Genomic DNA, 20,957 nt, shown 5'->3' on the forward strand with positions numbered 1-20,957 from the left:
TTTGAAGTTGTCATTTATTTTTCTTATATGTTTGAGCAGACAAATACACCAGTAACACATAAGATTTTAACAATATAAATATACAGATAACATGTGTTTTAACTATACAAATACACGAATAACATACATGTTCTTAGTAATGTGAATGTACATTTAATGTGTGTTTTTAATCATGTGAGTACATGGATTACATATGTGTTCTTAACAATATGAATACAAGATAACATGTGTATTTTAACCATTTGAATACATGAGTAATATATGTGTTCTTAACCGTATGAGTGCACATGTTATATGTGTTTTAATAATACAACAAATACATGATTTAAATAAATTTAGTTTCCATTAAGGATATTCATGGAGAAAAATGGTAGAGGATTGTTTATCTCTTATTTTGGAATAAGTTTTACTATTTTTTAGGGTGAATATGAAACTAGTCATATTATCTTGTTCTAGTAGTGTAAGGTCTCACTTAATCCCTTAATGATCAAAAGGTCAATAATTGATTTTTGTGAACGACAACCACAGATCCAAAAAAGGTTAGTTACTTACTTTAGAGGATGAAAAAGTACTCTTAATAATACAAACAAATTCTCAAATAACAATGTTAAACCATAATTACTACTATATTATATTTGTTTTTGATGTTATATATTAATCAACAACATCACTTTGTCATGTGCCAAGTTGAGCAGGAGGGTTTTGAATTGAGCAATTGTTTGCATGAACGTGCTTATATGGGGAAAATAGAAGATTACCGTGTTGCATTGTGAAATAAAAAAGGTTCGAAGGAAACCGAGTATAGTGACATTGAAATATCTTGAGGGGGTTTATAATGCCACAAGTATTTTATACATATACGAGTTTGAAATAAGATTGAATTGAAATTAATTCACATAATAATTTGAAAAGTTGTTAATATCCAACTGATGACTTTTTAGAAAAATTTGCAAAGAGATTAATCTTTTTTATTATCATCAAATTTAAAGTAAGATTAATCTTTTCCAATCTTATTCTAGGGGTCACTGATATATATATATATATATATATATTCAAATTAGATGAGTACTAATAGACTCAATTATCTTAATTATTATTTTTGTGAACAATGTACAATTACATTTTTTTATGAATTATAATCATAATATGATTCTATGAAATATATAAAAATTAGAATGCAAATTTGAATTTTCAATGTGATTTTGAAAATATCTACTTTTTTATTTTAAATCAATATTTGATTTATGAATTTAATAAGAATATGTACTGAGACAAATTGTTAAAGGATTATTTATCTTTTATTTTGGGGTAAGTTTACATATTTTTTGGGTAGATATGAAATTAGTTATATCATCTCAAATTTGAATAAAAAGTCATACCACTGCCAAAATTCAAAATTTGAGCTTAAGTTTTGAATTATTGTTTGTTATATTTCTTTTAGAAAATCAGGTTTACATATACTAGCGTGTTGACAGTCAGTGTTATGCTTGTCAACACGCTTTTTTATTGTTTGTAAGGTGTAGTTTGTACATTATATATGATAAATATAATATTTTGTGTTAAATATTTGTAATTTGCAGTTTAATTTATTTGATTGGTATAATATTCGAATTTTTTAAATACAATTTCAAAATAAGAAGATAATGACGGTAAAATAAAAAGATAACGTTATATGATTTTTTTTCTAGAAATAAGAAGATAATGAGGGTATAATAGAAAATCACAAACTATATCATGGTGGGATGATTATTTTGTGTTTTCCATTTATTTCATATTGTGATAAAAACATGAAATAAATATATATATAGAGCATTTATCTATTGTGATAAATAGGAAATTTTAATAGCAAACATATATTAAAATGAACATATAAAAATAAAAATTACAATGCAATTTTGGATTTTTAATATGACTCTAGAAATATCTATTTTTTTCTTTTAAATCAATATCTGAATTTGTGAATTTACTAACTTATGATTTTAATGGTCTGCCCAGTTGTTTCTTATTTAAATATTAATCAGAAATTTTAATAGTAAATTAATAGGTAAAATTAAATATAAACTTAAAAAAACCTAACACCTAAATATAATATCTCCATAATCCCATGCTCCTATTCTTTATGTGCTTCATAGTAATATACACAATTTGGTTAATAGAAACTAAGATTATCGACTACATCATATCTATAAATTGATAAATATGATAATCGATTATATGACTAAACTTTGCTAGGATTTACATAAGAACCTATAAGAACAATGTTCATCTCACATATAAATATTTTTCATTTGCTTTAGTGTCAGATGTTCTTATTTCCGATGTACCAAAAGAAAACTCATGCTCTTATCTCTCTCCTTGAGACATATAAGTTGTTGTTGTTTTGTTTAAGTTGGGTTTAAATGTTTTTTAATAAACTATTAACAAGATAATGATATTAGTTTATAAAGATTTGCTTAGGAAAAATGATGGACTGCATCATGTATATAAATATAATGATAAATTACATGACTAAATTTAGTTTGGATCTCCATGAAGGCTTGAGAATCCAAGACTCTCCTCCCATTAGAGTGATGTCCATCTTGTAGATGAACCTTTCTCTTTGCTTTAGTTTTTATTTCTTATGAACAAAAAAAATCCCATGCTCCTCTCTCTCTAGTGGAATCATATTTGGTAAAGTAAACATATTTATTTAGATAACAATATTAGTTTATAAAAAGATTAAGAAATAAAGTTTTATAAATTAAAAGTATTGAGTTGATTTTTTCTATTCAATTTATAATCTCAAGTTAAAGTCATAAATAAATATAATCACAAATAAATACAACCACACTATAAAATATAATATTTATGCAGTGTTAACCACTGTAAATATTTATATACATTAAATATATCTCCATAATTCATTTGTATTATTTTTTATAAAAAAATCAATGATGGTCAAATATGAATGATTGTAAATGATACATTAACAGTCCATAAAACTCATATATTGTCAATGCATATATTTCCTCTGTATAAAAACAAGGAATGAATTCAGTTACTCCATAATTAAGTTAAGAAAACCTACTTTATATACTAGTCATTTATTCTATGAAAATCTAATGGTTCAAATCTACTCACTGATTCGAATGACTTGAACCATTAGAATTTTTTAGAATGGATTATTAAAATATGGAATAATTTTTTTTAACTTATTTCTAGAATAAATGTATGTCTTCCAAAAACAAAATTGAACGGACCAAGTAATATAAGCCCATGAAAGTGCATATCGTTCTTCACTTGAAATGTGACCCTAGTCATCAAACGGCTTATATTGACTGAATGAATGAATGCAAGCCCTATGGTTTGAATTGATTTAATAGCAAGTAATGGTGGCCCATATTTGAAGGAGGTGTAAACAAAGCACCGTTTTTCTCTCTCACACAAGAAACAAAGGAACTCTCACGAACCAAACCAAACCAAACCTACTCCTCCTTTTCTCTTTCTATCTCACACCGCATCATCTTGTCCTAGATCCAAATCCATCTAACCTTACTTCCTTACACTTTCTTTTCCCTTTTGCCGCTCATATTTCCATTTTTTCTAAACGCCGAGTAAGTTATCATTTACACCATAACCTGTTTGCTTTTCATTCTCGTCTTAACTATTTAAGTTTCTACCGCCAATTAAATATATATTTCTATGGGCTTGATTTTTTTTGTTTTAGGTTAACCTTCTTTTTAAAACATGTTTCAGCTTCAGAGATAAACTAATTATTCATAGGCTGAGAATTTTTCTTTTGTTGGATTTCTGTTGTTGAGTTTTGAACAAAATGGGTAGGGTTTTGAGAATTACTTCATATTTAGCTTGGTTTCTGGTGTTGTGGAAAAAAAATGGGAAGATTGAATGTAGAGTGCTACTCATTTTCTAAGTTCTTGATTTGAGCTGCTTCCCTGCCCTAAGTTTATCTTACTTTCTTTCTTGTAACTTACTTCATTGTTATTTAGTCAAATTAAATCAACAATTTACGAATTTGTGTGTATCCCTGACACTGTTCTATGCATTGTTATATTTGTTGTGTTGGGCATCTTGATTTAAGATTAATTGTATGAGTGAGGATTTTGGTTGTGGTGGTTTTTATTCCTTTTTCTATTTTGATGCTAAATGTTCAAACATATATCGTAGAAAAGCTCAAAGAGGTTTTGGTTCTTTTGTTTGTAGTTGTTAGTGTTGCCTTTCTCAGACCATTGTGGCAGTGGATGTGCATGATTGCTCAGAACAATGACTAGTCCAACTGGAAATTTGACAAACCATAACGAGGGTACTGGTGAACAGATGCACAACCTTGATTCTGGAATGGAACAAAGTGGGTTGTCCGAAAAAACACCTCAGATGGGCTCTGAGTGTTCAGGCAGCGAAAAAAAGGTGCTTGGTACCGCATTAAACAATCCTCTCATTGATGAAAAATCAAATCATGTTTCTGACATTTTGGCTGAGAATCCTGTAATTCAACTGCCTGCTCCCCCACAACATGACTTAGAAAAAAGTCGTCAGACGGGTGAAGGTTTGTGCCTTCAACAAAGTACCTCTGAACAAGTCCCTGTTCATTTATCAAATGATAAATCAGAAAACAAATGTCAGCCATTCTCTCAAAATGTTCAACATGAGCTGGTACAAATGAGTGATGCAGTAACCGGCTTTCTTGTTGAGGACCAAGTACAATCTATTTCTGCACAAGTCCCTATTCATTTATCAGATGATAATTCAGAGAACAAAAGTCAGCCATTCTCCCAAGATGTTGATAATGCGTTTGAAGAAATGAACAACACAGCAACGGACTTTCTTGTTGAGGACCAAACACAATCTATTTCTGCACAAGTCCCTGACCATTTATCAGATGATAAATTAAAGAACACAAGTCAGCCACTTCCCCAAAATGTTCAAAATGAGTTTGAAGAAATGAAAATTGCAGTAACTGGCTCTCTTGTTGAGGACCAAACACTATACATTCCTGCACAAGTCCCTATTAATTTATCAAATGATGAATCAGAGAACAAATGTCAGTCATTCTCTCAAAATGAACTTGTAGAAAAAAGTGATGCAGTAACTGCCATTCTTGTTGAAGACCAATCTCAGTGCATTATTGGAGAAGTCCCTGTTCATCTACCAAATGATAAATCAGAGAACAAATCTCAGTTATTATCTCAAGATGTTCAAAATGAACTGGTACAAAAAAGTGATGCAGAGACTGGTGTTATTGTTGACAACCAAACTCAAACACAAGCGAACATGAGTTATGTGGATCCATCTTTTGGAGATTTTGCTAAAAGTACAACTCCTGCGCGGTTGAGGCACAAGGGTAAAGGAAACTCAAAATTATTGAAGAAGAAGTATATGCTGAGGTCAATAGGAAGCAGTGACAGATCTTTGCGGTCAAGGACACAAGAAAAACCTAAAGCACCTGAATCAAGTAGTACTTTGGTTGATGTCAATAATGATGGAGTGAAGAGGAAAAAAAGGAAGAAGAAAAGTAGAAGAGATGAGGGAAAGATTGATGAGTTTTCTAGAATCAAAGCTCACTTGAGATATTTTTTGAACAGAGTAAGCTATGAGCAAAGCTTGATTGATGCTTATTCTGGTGAAGGCTGGAAAGGATACAGGTCAGTAAATTGTTCAACACTTTATGCTTTGGTTAACTTGTAATTTGTATTTGGGTCTGCATCATGATATTGTTGGATCTTCTCCTCTATTTATTAACACAATTTATATAGGTTACTAGCTAGAAAATTGTAACGGGCCCTGTTTTAAGATTTCAGGATTAGATACCCTATAACTTGCCTTTTCCTAGGTTGGAATAACTTTAGCTGTGTGTTACAATACAATGACTTTGTTGTCTTTGGAGTCTTACTGTGCTCGTAGTTCTAACTAACCAATATGGTATGCTTATGGTCTTCTGAACACATACACTCTTTGATCCATATGCAGTTTTCTGCTGTGTGCACTTGTAAGTCCTTCATTTCACTATTTTTATCACGATCATACGCTTTCCGTTTATTTATCTTTTATTCATGGTTTTAAATTGTGCATTCGAACTGCAATTGCTTCCTACAACATTATATTAGGTCATTCTGTCATTTTTGTTTGTACTCTTTTCTAGGACTTCATTTTCTCTTGTTTTCTTATCAAGCTGGAAACATCGGTTAGGTGATAGTGTACTAGTGTAGTACTACAGAAGTGTTATCATGGATTTGTGATTACTAGACCTACAAATGCCTTAGGCTTGCTTTCTTTTTATTTTTATATATTTCTTGTTCTGGTGGATAATTTGTGTCTATTTGTATGATTTTGATAATTTTGCAGTATGGAAAAATTAAAGCCTGAGAAGGAGCTTCAACGAGCAAAGTCTGCAATACTTCGACGTAAATCACAAATTAGGGATCTATTTCAAAATTTGGATTCGTTATGTGCTGAAGGAAGGCTTCCAGAATCTTTGTTTGATTCCGAGGGGGAGATTGACAGTGAGGATGTAGGTTGAAGTATTGAATTTTCTTCTCTTAATGAAGTATCCAGTTCTCTAGTTTTTTTTTGGAGTTGTGGATGCTAATCTTAAATTTTATGGTGCAGATATTCTGTGCAAAATGCCAGTCCAAAGAGTTGAGCATGGATAATGACATAATTCTCTGCGATGGTGCCTGTGACCGTGGATTTCACCAGCTTTGTCTGGATCCTCCATTGTTAACTGAAAACAGTAATCTCGGATCTTATTTTGATTGACTGGTGTCGCTTTGTACTTCCAAATTGTCAATCAATTATGTATTTATTTCTGTGACTTACAGTTCCATCTGGTGACGAGGGTTGGCTATGCCCAGGGTGTAATTGCAAAGATGACTGCCTCGACCTTGTTAACGACTCCTTAGGAACAAGACTTGCTCTTAGTGATACCTGGGAGGTCAGTGGGAAATTTAGTATCTTTTCCATTACATAATCATTAATTTCTTGGATCTTTCCTCTCCTGATCATGTAACTGATACTTGTCCAGAGGGTTTTTCCTGAAGCAGCTGCTGGAAATAGTGAGGATCACGACTTCGAACTTCCTTCTGATGATTCTAGTGATGATTATAATCCTGATGTTTCACAAGATGAGGAGGTTGAAGGAGGCGAGTCAAGTTCTGATGAATCTCAGTATGCTTCTGCTTCCGAGAAATTGGAGGATTCACATCATGAGGATCCATACTTGGGCCTTCCTTCTGAAGATTCAGAGGATGATGATTATAATCCTAATGCTCCAGATCGTGACAATAAAGTCACAGAAGAAAGTTCAAGCTCTGATTTCACATCTGACTCTGAGGATCTTGCTGCTATCAGGAAGGATAACAAGTCCCCTGGACAGGGTGAAGATATTACATCTGCATCATTGGATGATTTTGAGAACTCCAAAAATTCTAGCAAGCAAAAGTGTAAAGTTGGTAAGAGGCCGTCTTTAACTGATGAACTGTCATCTTTAAAAGAGTCAGATCCTGGCCAAGAGGGCTGTGCTCATGTTTCTGGAAAACGAAATGTGGAAAGGCTGGACTACAAAAGGCTGTATGATGTAAGTTCCCTTTCTTGGTATAGGGATTTAAATACTATTCTATGATTCTGCATACATGGTCAACCTTTCTTATTTGAAGTAGGGTAATTCATTGAATTAGTTGATGCATGACAAATTACATACTGAGTGCTTTTTGTAATGTTTTTTTTCATATTTACCTAATCATTTAAATGATTCTGATGTTGTGGTACAACTGCTTCTGTATATGCACATCATTGTTTGGCTTTTTGTGTAGAGTCGAAGTTATTTATGGCCTCACTGGTTGGCTTTTTTCTCCCAATATTTTACTCATCTATATTCCTTTTGTAGGAGACATACAAAAGTGATACCAGTGATGATGATGAGGATTGGACCGCAACTACTGGTAGAAAAAAGAAAGCTAGTGGCGAACTGACATCAGTATCACCTGATGGAAAAGTCTCAAATAATTCCAGACCTAATCCTAGGAGAAATCTTCATCAGAATAGAGTTGTAAATACAAATAATTCGCCAGCTAAATCACCTGAAGGCTCTGGAAAATCTAGTAAGCCTAGATTTTCAGCATCCAAAAAAAGACTTGGAGAAGCTGTAGTTCAGGTAATGGTGAATTACCTTCTAAATTTGATTTGTAAATTTATTTTATTTTTCAGTAGAGCCTTTCAACCAAGTTTAGAGTTTACATGCTTAACCTCCACTGTCTTCCAAATTAATTGTGTCCTCTAGATTCATTATTGGTACCTATATTCAAAATGGAAGTTCGAAAGGTGTTTTCCCCTTTTTTGTTGTGTGTGTGTGGAGGTGGGTTAATATTTGATGACTTGGAATTTATTTAGTAGACAATTCAGAACTAGAACGATGGTGATGACAAAACATTTTTTGTTTACTGCATATACATGTCCTTTTATGAGTATACTAGTCATCATCCCTTGTGGCAAGCCCTGATTTGTGATCCATGTTTTACTTTTGTATAATTAGTCATTTAAGTTTTATCAAAAATAGTATCACACTTGCTTATATTATCTAAAACATGATACATACGGATTATCAATATTGGAGACATTGGTATTCCTAGTTGTCTCGTCACGACTCTCTAACTACTTATGATTGTAATTTCCTACTCTCCCCTCAATCAGCTGTTCTTTTAAATAAGCCATTTCTATTTTAATCAGAGTATATTTGTCTTCACCATAAATGGTTGTTTTTCTATTTTGCATTCAAGTGAATGTCAACTCAGACACATATTTAAATTGGTATCTTGCTAAAAATTTAGCTGAGAGTGACTTTTATTTTCAGAGACTTTACAAATCATTTAAAGAAAATCAGTATCCAGACCGAAACACAAAGGAAACCTTGGCGCAAGAACTCGGACTAACTATTCGGCAGGTCATATTTTTTTAGCAGTGTTCTTATACAGTCTACATCTTCAGCTTTCTCTTGTCACCTTCTGAATTTGCCATTACTTTTTGCTTCCAGGTTGACAAATGGTTTGGCAATAGTCGTTGGAGTTTCCGGCATTCATCAACCAGCGCCGGTGGAAATGCTTCACGGCAGGCCACTGATACCATGGCTGAAAATAAAGGGGCACTTGGTGGTGAGGAGAGGGATGGTGAATTAGTGTCCCAGGAAGGCAATGGAGAAAAATCGAAGACCCCAAGCACTAGAAAAAGGAAGTATATGTCTGAACCCCAGGCATCCGAAATACCTACAGATGTTGAAATTGCAGGAACAGTGACTCCTGCAAATGCTCAAGAAATGCAGAAAGGTCATAAAAAGAAGACAGGGAAAAGATAATGATACTTCATTAAGAAGTCAAGCTTAATCTTTTCCTGAGGGAGCCGAGTTGAAGTTTATCCATTTTGTGAGATTGAGGCTCGGATCTTGATGAGTTTGCTTCACATTCAGGGGTTAATCTTAAAATGTGCACCTTTGTATTTTAGAACAATAGTTTCTAGTTATTCATTTCAGGTGAGTTAATTTTAGCGTTCCCCCGAATTCAAACACCAAAATTAGTTGTCAATTAATAGTTCTATATTCTTTTAGAAAGGTTTTTCATTTGCTGAGGCCATTCTCCATGTTTTCCATCCTTTTTGTGCGGAGGCACACACACACTTATGTAGGTATCTGTATGTCTAATCCCCACCCATTAGTCATTACTCACAAATCAAACGCAACAAATCCAAAGACCTTCAAACAATTTTAAAAGGCAATTTCACAAGCCCGTGACGGGTAGAATATCCCCTAATTTTGCAATCGAACATGACTTTTTTATGTTTTTTGGTGGACATTGTGTTTTTCCAAAATGTGTGTGAATCTCATGTCATATAGTTGTCTATCGATCATTATCGGGAAAAAACAATCAAACTTGTTTAACAAGAAAGCCATCACTGTTATAATTATCCATGATGGCCAAGTGCTTTCCAGCAATATTCCAATATAGCATGTAGTGAACACCTTAGAAAGGAAAAGTATTTAGTAGTAAATCATCAATTAAGTTAAGGTGCATGAGAAAATTACTAGTAAATTAAGCACCTCCGTATGAAACTATACATACCCCACTTATCATCCGGTTGTAGCCATACTTATGTTAGAAGAAAAATAAATACATAAAGAAACATTTAATATATGTGAAAGTTGTTTCAGTGGGAGGCTGAATTGGTAGAATTCTGAGACATAAAACATGAACAATTGAGGTTAAACCCATAACTGCAAAATTTCCACTCCCCCTCATAAAAAAACTTTCCTTAAGAAAAGGAAATATATGGGAAGGTTATCTTATACCAAATTTTATATTTTTGGATACCAACAAAGTATTATTTAGTTGTGTAAAGCTCTACTGAATCCTAAGATTAATATTCCAATTCCTGAGAACTTAAGAACGACACTTATTGGGAGGGACAATCGCGAACCCTGAAGAGATTAGTCATAATAACATTTTTTTTTACATTTTTGAATGATGTAACCCGGAGTACAAAAAGATTGAGATGCAGGTATTTTAGAAACTTCATTAAAAAGAGAAGTCTGTGTGTGAGTCGGAAAAGAGTGGGCCTGTAACAGGCTACGGCCTGACCCGAAAGGGCCTATCTGAACCAACTGTGAAACCCGAACCCGATTGTGAACTGAAGGACTTTTCAGAACTGTATCATAATAACTCTCTCAAATCAATCATGTACCGCGAAGTAAAATTTAATTTAATTTTTATTTAATACGTATGTGTCAAATGTATATTGGGTATAGGAGAATGATATAAAAGATCTAGATTCCCAATCACCTCAATGTACGAGTCTCTCTGTCTTTCTAACTCCAAATTCAGTGGAGATCGACGAAAAGGACTTGAAAGCCGCCGGCGCTGAGGTTTTCTTTGACGGTGGTCGTCGCGGCGTTCGCATCCATGGCTGGCTCATCGAGACTCGCAGGAACTCCATACTCAACTCATCGACCGTCCAACAGTCAGTAGTTTTTCCATCACACTTAACTTCGTTCCCCTCATTCCTCTAATTTCTAAATTTCAGGAACCATTCTCACTTTCCCTGTGTTTTGAACATTTATTTTCTTCTTATTCATTTATTTGTTTTTCTAGTTTACATTTGTCTTCATTTTTAGTTATTGATTTTTGGAGCACAATTGTATGCATTTTAGTTAGTGATGTTATTATTTTATTGTGTTTTGGTGGTGGATATGGCTCGCAGGTGGGAACAGAAACTTGAGACAACTCACTTACCAGAGATGGTTTTTGGGGAAAACACATTAATTCTAAAACACTTGACTAGTGCCACCAAAATCATTTCAATGCGTTTGATGCTCTATCTGGATGGAAACAGGAAGCTTTGCCACCGGTTGAAGTTCCTGCCGCCGTTAAATGGAAGTTTAGAACGTAAGCTTTTGATATTTTGATGCAATAATGCACCTTCATGTTTTATTCCATGTTACAAATGTGCTTAGCTCAAAAGCCTATTATTAATGTATTCGGATGGGTTTTGTTAAATCCATTTATTTTGTATGCAACTGCCTTGTAATTGATTAGGATATCAATGAAATTATGACAGTTTTCTTTCAAACATGACAATTTCTTGACATTTTGACATTGCTTAATCTCACATTCTGTTGGAAAAAATGTGCAGGAAGCCCTCTATGCAAGTAATACTGGATTATGATTATACATTTACAACGCCTTATTGTGAAAGTGGCACAATTGAGATTGATAAAGAACTGGTATTTGTTCTCTCTTTCATTTCCATCAACTGAATTCGCCATTTTAACTTATTCGAGTCACTCGTACAATATGATTTTTGTAGTACATTTTGTACTGCACAAAGTAGCTTCTTAATAACCCACATCTCCATAATGGTGCTTGTTAGATGAAAACTGGGAAATTGCATTACTGTTACTGTTCTTCATGATTTTTATTTACTTTTTGTATGTTAGAATGGGGGAGAATTTTCTGAGGAAAACAGAAATATCCATTGGGAAGAGTGCAAGGAACAAATTGATGTAGCTACACTGGCGTCCAAAGAGCCTATACTATTCTATGATGAGGTGAGTAGTAGGTTCCTTTAAATTATTACCTTCTGAACTTGTGTGTACAGAAGTGTTTTTGCCTACAAATCTTTTTCTGGGCAAAGCAATTAATCTTTTGCATTGCCAAAGAAAAATGAGCTGAAGTTTAAGAAAGAATAAGCATATAAGTAAGTCCTCATCAGATCTTTGCTCTCATGGTCCACTTTCAGAAATTGACTGTGCTGTAATCTGCACAAAGAGTCAAATATTCTAGTCAGCTCTGCTGTATATAAATTATATTCCACTGCCAAAAACTGAGGTGTTCATTTTATTTGTCTCATATGTAGTAAATTGCCCATGTCCATATTCTATTCCTTGATGACATTTTCTCTTCGTCACAAATAAATCCTGACCATGAACAGGTAGTCTTATATGAGGATGAACTTGCTGATAATGGAGTATCACTTCTATCTGTAAAAGTGGTAATCATTAAATTGTTTTTTCCGTTGATGGGGGTACATTTTTTGTTATGCAAATAAATATGATTGCCAATCACTGATGATTTCACTTTTTGGTTCTGTAGAGAGTCATGCCAAGTTCTTGGTTTCTTCTCTTGCGATTCTGGGTTAGCTTACTCCCTCTTCATATACTAATTAGTGCATTTCTTCATGAAGTCTTCATCTAAGTGAAGCTACACATCACACTTTGATTATTCTATTATAACAATTATTATTCTTTAGGATGTGTTTTAAGTAATCTTAATGATATAAAATACTGAAGTAATTGTGAAGGGCTATAATGATCCTGGCGAACTTGGATATTACTATCATCACATTTATTCTCCCTACGTGTTTTCCTGAACTTGTAGTTTTACTTGTTGATCTGTTACTCTTACAGCTTAGAGTTGATGGAGTGTTAATTCGACTGAGAGAAACTCGTATGCATTGTGTATTTGGTGGAAGCACAAAACCCACTATACTTCGAGAGACTTGCTGGAGAGAATCTTCATGCCCTTAGACAATGACAGCCATCTCAGTGTCTGATGGTGGCGATAAACTCATATGATATTAGTTTTAGGTTTTCTTCGCTGTTTTGATTTCATCCTTTAGCTGCTCTTATTTATCCTTAAGTAGTTGGTTTAAAAAAATTACCATTAACAATTTTATTTAGAAGTTAGTGTTGAATGCTGCTATAATTGTACCTGATTCTCTGATTGATTGAAGCAGAAAGGGCACCCTTTTGATTCTGATGTGTATACTGATGACCCAAGCATCATCAGCCAGAGGCTCCCCATCATCATGCAAAGGACACAAAAGCTTGTAATTCCCCAGCTATGAATTCCCTTGATGCAAGGGATTCTGATAAATTCTTATCTTGTTCATATTATCTTCAAACTTCTACCATGGCGGTTTGAAACCATCAGATGCTTCACATGAGGTAAGGTCAAGTTGAGATGTGTACTAATCACGTTTTGTACTTACACAATGTATATATTGTTTATAGAATAAAAGATAAAAGGGCAACAGGTGTTGGACACTTGCTGAGGAGATTTCTGAAAAGCTTCATATTCAATTATTTGTCACTTCTATATATTTGTTTAGGGAACAATGTCTCAATCAATACAACTAAAATATCTCTGAAAGCTTTCACATGCCAATCACTTGTGTTGTTATTTTTGTGAAAAGCATGCCCATGTATCGCAAAGCACCATGTGGCTAGGGTTTTAACAAATAGGAATATGTTTTCCGTTGTATCCAAAAGGCAAATAAGAATATAAGTGCTATTATTCGAATTCAAACATCAATTTTTTTACATTGTATTGTATATGTTATCTTTATCTTTTACTTACTTTTTATCTTCTTTGTATACACATTTTCCAGTAATACATGGAAAAGCCAAAGGACACCTTATGCTGTCCTTTTTTTATGTTCACCAATGTTTTCCCACATCTATTTGGCCAAGAGTCACTTTTAAATACTTCACTGTCAGCTTAGCTATGATTTGAGAAAGCTTGTCAAAATTTTATTAGAATCAATACTGACGTCTAAATACTTTGGTATAGCAGACTTGTTTCAGTAGAGTTCATCAGCAGTCTCAAAATGTCGGTGCAAAAAGCTTTTTTTGTATTACTATTTTTAAGATTTGACACAATGGTTCAAGTTGTTCTGCCATGATAACAAGGTGTTCAAATCATGACATTAGTCTTTTGCAAATGTAAGCTAGTTTTACATCCACACTGGGTTTTACTATCCATTGCCTCGTGCATAATGAAAGCTTTATAGCATCATGTTGCTTGCTATAGATTCGCATAGTGGGTTTAACTCTTTCCCGGACCCTGTGTGCATAATGAGAGCTTTTTAGCATCACATTGTCATTTTTATTTATTTAATATTACTAAGTGAGCTTGGATTTATTAATTTCAAGTAAAACCCTATCAGATTATCATGTAATCTTAGAAGCATCCAGTCTTTGGTTGTACATAGAATCCTGAAAGGAAAAGTAATGGTGGTAGTCACTGACTCACTGCTCATAATTTTTTCACCATTTTGTCAAATAAATAACGTGTGGTCTGAAAGTTCATGCATGAAGAAATAAGTTCGTCAAGGTTATGGCAAAAACTCTTTCCTAAGTCAGTAACATGCCAAGTGAGCACTGCACAACAGGAATTATTCCAAGCATCAATGAACTAAAAGTAATATACATAGGCCGGTTAACATGTATAGACAGTGGAAACTATAATTCTGCTATCACTATTTATGCAGTACCATCATTGTAGTTATTGCGTCTTCCAGGTTAAGGGTGCCCTACCTTTGTTTAACCACCCAGCTGAAGCCAAACACTATCAAAGTCTGAGGTTTAAATCAAGCTTCAGTGACTTCTGTGGTGGTTCAGATTGTTCTGGAACTAAACGAAAGCTGCCTGGCCACACTAGATCCGTTTGTTCCTCAATCATGAAAGGTGTACATGCCATTGCATATGCATCATGAAAGCTTGGTGCCATCATAGTTCTACCTCCTCTGCATGGTTTGTGCACGAGTGCATGGGGCTGGAAACCAAGAGATTGAAACATATGATTGTTCATGGAGAAACCCGTCATTGCCTCTGTCCTCTGAGTCTGGTATCTTTTGACAGCACCTCTCTCCCTTTTGTGGGCGTTCTGATGACCTCCTAATGCTTGTGAGCTAAAGAATTTCCTCATGCAGAAGTTGCATGAGAAAACTTTGGTTGTTGCTGGTCTTGATTTTGAATCAGCATCTCCTGTTGTTGAGAATGAAGTGCCTCCTAAGCTCAGGTTCAACCACTCTTTTGGATTATTGCTTTTGCTTCCATCATTGTTGTAGTCTCCAGTCATCACATCACTTGGCTGTTCCATGGCTGTTGCAATAGTTTCATCTTCATTGGTCATAATTTCCACCCAAGTTCGTAGATGAACTCTGGTGATCAAAGGAAGTTAAATAGATAGTGAGAGGCTTATCTGAATCCTTTTGAAGGATAGATCAAAAGTAGAGAAAGGTAAATGGATATGAGCATCAGAGTTTAATGAAAGTTAGATGGGATGTCTTATTTTTATTTTAAGTCATCCCAATAGGTAACCCCACCAAGTGATGCTTGGTGCTCTAGGGAACAATGCTTATGTCATCATCACTGTTGCCCCTTCAAGCTTAAGATTCCCCATTATCATCTTACTTTTTTTCCCTCTTTTCTCCCTAGTTCCAATCATTCTAGGCTATCTTAGGATTTAGGTATAGAAATACAAGGTTAGTAATACTAAAATCAGTTCATCCCTTGCCAAAATCATTTCTCACTTTATTTGAACTGCCTGTCATTTGTGTATCTTACCCCATTATGTAACAAATCTATCTGCTATACCTTTAAGATTGAGTCTTCATGTTTATCCACTTTGGCCACTGGTATTTGAATTAATTTGTTTATTACCCTACTTTTATATTCCAATTGATAGTGCTATATTTAAACACAAATTACTTCATATGTCCCTTGTTTTCGTCGTATAATTTCAGCCACTGCCACCGGCTCATGACTAGTTTCGTTCTATTAAGTACTATCTCATCCCAAGTAAAAAGCTAAGAAGTTAAGTATCCAGCTACACCAACTTGGTTTGTTGTCAAACATTTTTTTAACACGTTTATTTTTTAGAATTAAATATAAATAATGTGATTTCTTGGCTTAATTTAATTTGTTTGTCTAGCATAATATATTTATAAATATAACTTGAATTATATTTGATATAGTATATCTTATTTTAGTTTCTTACCTCTTAATACTTCTGAAATTTTGTAACTTAATCATACATAATATTAAATTCTGTATATTATGTTAACAAATCGAGTTAACTTAATTCTAAGTAGTAAACAGATTGATCAATATAACAAGTCGGGTTTGGGTAGAGTTAAACTCACATCAATACGACCCTTCAACATTGTAAGGGTCGGTTTAGCTTTTTATTTGCTTTATGATTTGATTTATTGTGGGGAACAACGTTCCCTATGCCCAATAATGATGACTAAATGTTAGAAACTGGTTCTGTTGCTATTCTCGAACAGTTTTCCATGTCGAGCCAGGGTGTCTACGTGGGTGTTTTCTTGTTGGGGCTTTTCTTAGTGTTTGCTTTACAAACTTGTAGTTGATAATGTATATCTAGAGTTGCAGAAATGCATCAAGGACTTTCTCTCTGAAACAACCTACAGAAAAAGACACATCATCAACTAATTAGTAAAGCATTGTATATCATTGAATTCAAGGAACGTAGCCTTGGCTTCTGTCTCAGTCACTTCGGTAGCAACTAGGGGAAGTCAAAGATATTTCTAGTTTTTGATATGGATAACTTCCAAGTAATTTAATGGGGTAAACGACATTGAATCTAAGTTAAATTGGTCATATTCACGACTCATGCAGATCAGCTGCACAGTGAATCTTTGTTGATGAGCATTCGACTTTGTTGTTGCTTATTTAAACCAAAATGAGATATTTTTTTCCGTTTGGTAACTATATACTGTTTTCTAGTTATTAACAGGGTTAAGGTTTTGGAATCCTAGCAATGTTAATTTCTTCAACTAGAATACAAAGTTAATCTCTTACTTAAAGTGTGCGCAATAGATTTATGTTCTTGTGCAAAACCTAGAGTTTTCTGTCAATTGGCTGCTTTCTTTTCACAAACTCCAATCAGCAATAAACATTCCACCAAAGAATGTCAAGAAAAACAACCCTATTCTCAAACAGTAGAAATAAAGACAAAAAATGTACAACAAACCAAAAACCAGATAAGAATCAAGAGCCTAATATTGGAGGGTGTTGCAATTTAGAGAGAAAAAAGGGAGGTTCTTCCCTCCTTAATCAGAAATAGCCAAAATTAATTAAAATAGTACAAGAAATGAGAGTCTCATTCAAGATTCCTACAACCGTTTATTCCCAGATAATACTACCCAAAATATTGATCCTCCATGTTCTTGAGGACAGCCATGCAAATAACAGCCTATTCACGTACCTGCATCCACAAAACATCGTAAGATCAGGAAACTAACGGCATAAATATTTCAGACAAATCTTGGGAAGCCAACCAATCAGATAACTTAATTCACATGTTTACATTACATGAAGGAAACTTTTCACAAATTATATCTTTGTGGGCATGCATGGCATCTTTTAGAATAAATTTGACACCAACAAAAGAACAGTAATTTCTAAATAGCATCACTAGGCAAGACTGTAACTAATTGAAAAAGTAGTAAGTAACGCTGATATAAGATTGTTTTCGTTTCATGATAAAATTACTCATAGAAGAGTTAAGATCAAAACGTTGTAATCATCCTTTGCATGAAGGGCCAGACTTTAGCTTATGACTACCATATCAATATGCCTAGCTGCCTGGCGCTTTCAGATTGTCCTCCTAAGAATTTCATGCAGGGAGGAACTTCAATAGCACAAAATTCCCAAATCTTTTTTAGCAAATGATTTGAAGTTGGGTCAAGGAGGTCATTTAAAGTTAAACCATAATAAATCAATGATGATTACGAACCTCACCTCAGGAATCAGGATCACCTGTGGAAGGAACGTAGTTTACTCATTAGTAGTATTAGAAAACCTGATGAAAGGGCTGTCATACAGCCATTTCAGGATGACTCTGGCAAGGATTTTATTTTGAGAAAGCAAGCAAATTTATGCATGGAATAAATTGACAACAAATGCCCAAAATTGTCCCACCCTCGTGACTTTTGGTGGGAACTCCATGTTTCTTGTTGAAAAACATAAACAATTTCATAATTTAGTAAATAGTCTCATGCATGGTGTAGAACTGCTAAAAAAATGAAGAGCTACAAAAAAAACAAGTAGACAATCTTAGTTATTCATTCAGTAGAAGCAATGGATTGCCAAAGTGCATCCTAGGAGAAAAAAAGTTGGTTCCAAAGAAAAATAATTTCTTTAATGTCTAGGAAAAAGTACTATAGTTGCAGTTCATCTCTAACTCTAAGGAGTAAGGACCATCAATCTCTCACTTGTATATGGTTTGATTCAAAGTATTATTGAATTTATAATGTTTAATAAAGGAATAAAAGGGACCTACTATGCAGCATTCTTCTCTTGCCATTGGATGATTGATGTCCACGCGCATCACCCATCTTTTCCATTCCCTATAAATTTAAATCTTAATACCTTCTTATCAACGAAACTAGACAGGCTCAGAAAGTTGTACCCAATACATCTAAAGGCAGGACTAGCGCGATTTTAATATCTATTAGGCCTAAATTTAAGGTTCTATTCTGGAGAATATGGACTTTTTAAAATACATTTTTGGGAGTGGCCTGAAAATCAATATGGTAAAACAAAATAAATTGTTTTCATTTTTCATGTATGCTGGAACCAGCAAGACTCACAAAGAGACTATTAGCGATCTTGACAAGAACGGCGGAAGGTACCATTGAACAGCTCGCAACAAGCCCGGGCACTGACAGCAAGGTGTGAAGTGAGACAGGTTAAAACCATGGGACTATGCAGAGGCAACAGTGACTGTGTGCAGCCCAACTGCCCCAAGTTCCTGCACCGAAAAAAATATCTAAATAAAACAGAATACATTCATGATTTAAATATCAAATCGGCAAGTAAATTAAATAAGAAGAACTTCGCTAAAACGGTGAAGGGGCAAAATTACAAAAAATAATTCCAGATTGCAGACATTTACATCTCTCTTACACATTTAACCAGTTATATGCTGGGAAGATTTCGCATTAGCTTATTTTGTATCCATAACATGTTATAATCGAGAGGTTAGGGAGAGAACTTCAGAGAAGAAAAATTACAATTTTTGCCTACACTTTGCTTAAATAATTCAAAAATTGTTTTTTGATAAAAACAAATCACTTCTGACATTTAATTGTTTATAATTCACTAGAAAATGTTTATCAGGAAAAAAAGGCTGAAATCATTTTTTGGAGAACCACTTTTGTGACAATCCTAAAGAAATGAGCCCTAATCTAAACGAAACAGGCAAGGGCATTAAATAGTTGTAGGAATTTATCAAAAGTAAATAATTATTACAAAAAATGACATATAAATCAGTGATTTTTTTAATGAAATTAGCTATTCATTATCCACAGTAATTAAGCAATACTTTTGTAGCTCAGCACCAACATGTAAATATAAAAGTAAAACAAAAGCTGAAACTTCAATAGCAAATTTAACATCAAATGCCAAAGGTCAAAGATCGATTCTAGGAGGACAGACATATATACGCTTGTGTAACACCAAAAATTCAACCTCAAACAATCTCATTTTGTTTCAGCAAATCATAATTTTACCAATAAAAGAGTGGAATATGGATAGAACCTGGAAGAAGGGATGGAAAAGCGGCGGGACTGGACGCGAGGAGCGGCGAGTGGCGGCGGACGGATGCCGGGAAGATTAGAAGGCGATGCCGGGCGGAGAGAAGCCCTAGCCGTTGAGATGAAAGAGCGAGACACGGATCCTACGCGTGAAGCCATTTCTATAGTGAATCTCAGAGTAGAGCTGCGAATTCAAAAACACAACTTTGACGGCTTTCTCAGGGTTCAGTGCTGGCTGCTACTGTTTTGCCTGCGATATAGTATGTCATTTACGTTTAAACGATGTCGTTTCATGTTAGTTTTTACATTTTGAAGTTTCAACCTTTTTTTATAATTAATTTTCTGTTTTTATAACGTCCTATGAGTTTATTAAATTGTTTAGATTTAAATATTTACTCCACTTATTTTGTTAGATAAATGAAAATGTTTTTTAGCATTTAAATTTTGAGATCACTTTGCACATAAAAGTCTTGATTAAGAAAAAAGATACTAGGATTTTATATAAGAATATGAAAATAAAGATTTATATTGAAATTTATTTGAGGTGAAAACATGTAGAATTTAATTTAACTTGGTTCTATTCGATAAGGAATTGTTAATTTCAAATTGAGTTTATATAAATTATTTTTAACTAAAATTTATAAATTGTTCGGTTCAATTTGTAAATTATTCTAAAATACACAATTCCTAAATAGTTTATGAAAGAGATAGATAGTCCAAAATTAGGCACATTAAATGGTTGCAATAGATCCATCAAACCTTAACATTTTATCACTATTTAGAGGATAGGCTAAACTATCATACCTTGCATTGTTAAATCTTTGGTGTTTGTAGTTTTTCAACAACAAAAAGTTTGTCTAAAAGAGTTTTAAAAAATTGTCAGTTAATTCGGAATAATGTTTCCTCTCACTCAATCGAATTCAGAATAAGTAGTCACCAACTGGCTCATATGTTTGATGGTTCATATGTTTGAAGCCTTGAACTGACACATAGCAATTGAAATTGTATAATCTCGTGCCAGGGAAACTTAAACAAACAGTTACTGCAACAAAACTACAAAACTAAACCCTCACCCCTTC

General features: G+C 33.8%; 3 protein-coding genes and 1 pseudogene across 9 annotated transcripts; 2 read left to right on the top strand and 2 right to left on the bottom strand.

Annotated features, from left to right (window-relative positions):
* LOC109336153 (homeobox protein HAT3.1) lies at nt 3,369-9,367 on the top strand. Of its 2 annotated transcripts, XM_019572570.1 has the most exons (10): nt 3,369-3,593; nt 4,201-5,056; nt 5,189-5,639; nt 6,340-6,505; nt 6,604-6,727; nt 6,816-6,928; nt 7,019-7,570; nt 7,880-8,146; nt 8,843-8,932; nt 9,023-9,367. In XM_019572570.1, exons 2-10 carry the CDS (start codon nt 4,261-4,263, stop codon nt 9,338-9,340), a joined length of 2,877 nt encoding a protein of 958 aa, XP_019428115.1. In that variant the 5' UTR covers nt 3,369-3,593; nt 4,201-4,260; the 3' UTR covers nt 9,341-9,367. The 2 variants fall into 2 exon arrangements, with proteins under 2 accessions (XP_019428115.1, XP_019428114.1); XM_019572569.1 differs by having other exon boundaries at nt 4,201-5,639.
* Nucleotides 10,531-13,465, top strand: LOC109335400 (annotated as a pseudogene).
* Nucleotides 14,491-15,994, bottom strand: LOC109336154 (zinc finger protein 7-like). Its single transcript, XM_019572571.1, has one exon. The coding sequence runs from the start codon at nt 15,447-15,449 to the stop codon at nt 14,886-14,888; it is 564 nt and encodes a 187-aa protein (XP_019428116.1). The 5' UTR covers nt 15,450-15,994; the 3' UTR covers nt 14,491-14,885.
* LOC109334961 lies at nt 17,325-20,133 on the bottom strand. Of its 6 annotated transcripts, none has more exons than XR_002106163.1 (4): nt 19,883-20,133; nt 18,934-19,094; nt 18,624-18,690; nt 17,325-17,546 (listed from the first exon to the last, which is right to left on the bottom strand). XR_002106163.1 is itself a non-coding variant. In XM_019570959.1 (4 exons), exons 1-3 carry the CDS (start codon nt 20,035-20,037, stop codon nt 18,084-18,086), a joined length of 291 nt encoding a protein of 96 aa, XP_019426504.1. In that variant the 5' UTR covers nt 20,038-20,133; the 3' UTR covers nt 17,325-17,546; nt 18,083. The 6 variants fall into 6 exon arrangements, 5 of the variants coding, with proteins under 5 accessions (XP_019426504.1, XP_019426503.1, XP_019426501.1 ...); XM_019570959.1 differs by lacking the exon at nt 18,624-18,690 and adding an exon at nt 18,083-18,100 and having other exon boundaries at nt 18,976-19,094; XM_019570958.1 differs by having other exon boundaries at nt 18,976-19,094.

This window comes from Lupinus angustifolius, chromosome LG20, assembly GCF_001865875.1.
Source record: "Lupinus angustifolius cultivar Tanjil chromosome LG20, LupAngTanjil_v1.0, whole genome shotgun sequence".
Taxonomy (NCBI): domain Eukaryota; kingdom Viridiplantae; phylum Streptophyta; class Magnoliopsida; order Fabales; family Fabaceae; genus Lupinus; species Lupinus angustifolius.

Excerpts from the sequence above, each read along its gene's own strand:
- LOC109336154 (XM_019572571.1), bottom strand. The coding sequence starts at position 15,449 with ATGACCAATGAAGATGAAACTATTGCAACAGCCATGGAACAGCCAAGT.
- LOC109334961 (XM_019570957.1), bottom strand. The coding sequence starts at position 20,037 with ATGGCTTCACGCGTAGGATCCGTGTCTCGCTCTTTCATCTCAACGGCT. Across the intron at positions 19,095-19,882 it reads TTTTCCATCCCTTCTTCCAG|GAACTTGGGGCAGTTGGGCT; the intron begins GTTCTATCCATA and ends TTTTCGGTGCAG.
- LOC109336153 (XM_019572569.1), top strand. The coding sequence starts at position 4,261 with ATGACTAGTCCAACTGGAAATTTGACAAACCATAACGAGGGTACTGGT. Across the intron at positions 6,506-6,603 it reads GGGAGATTGACAGTGAGGAT|ATATTCTGTGCAAAATGCCA; the intron begins GTAGGTTGAAGT and ends TTTATGGTGCAG. Across the intron at positions 6,728-6,815 it reads TCCATTGTTAACTGAAAACA|TTCCATCTGGTGACGAGGGT; the intron begins GTAATCTCGGAT and ends TGTGACTTACAG.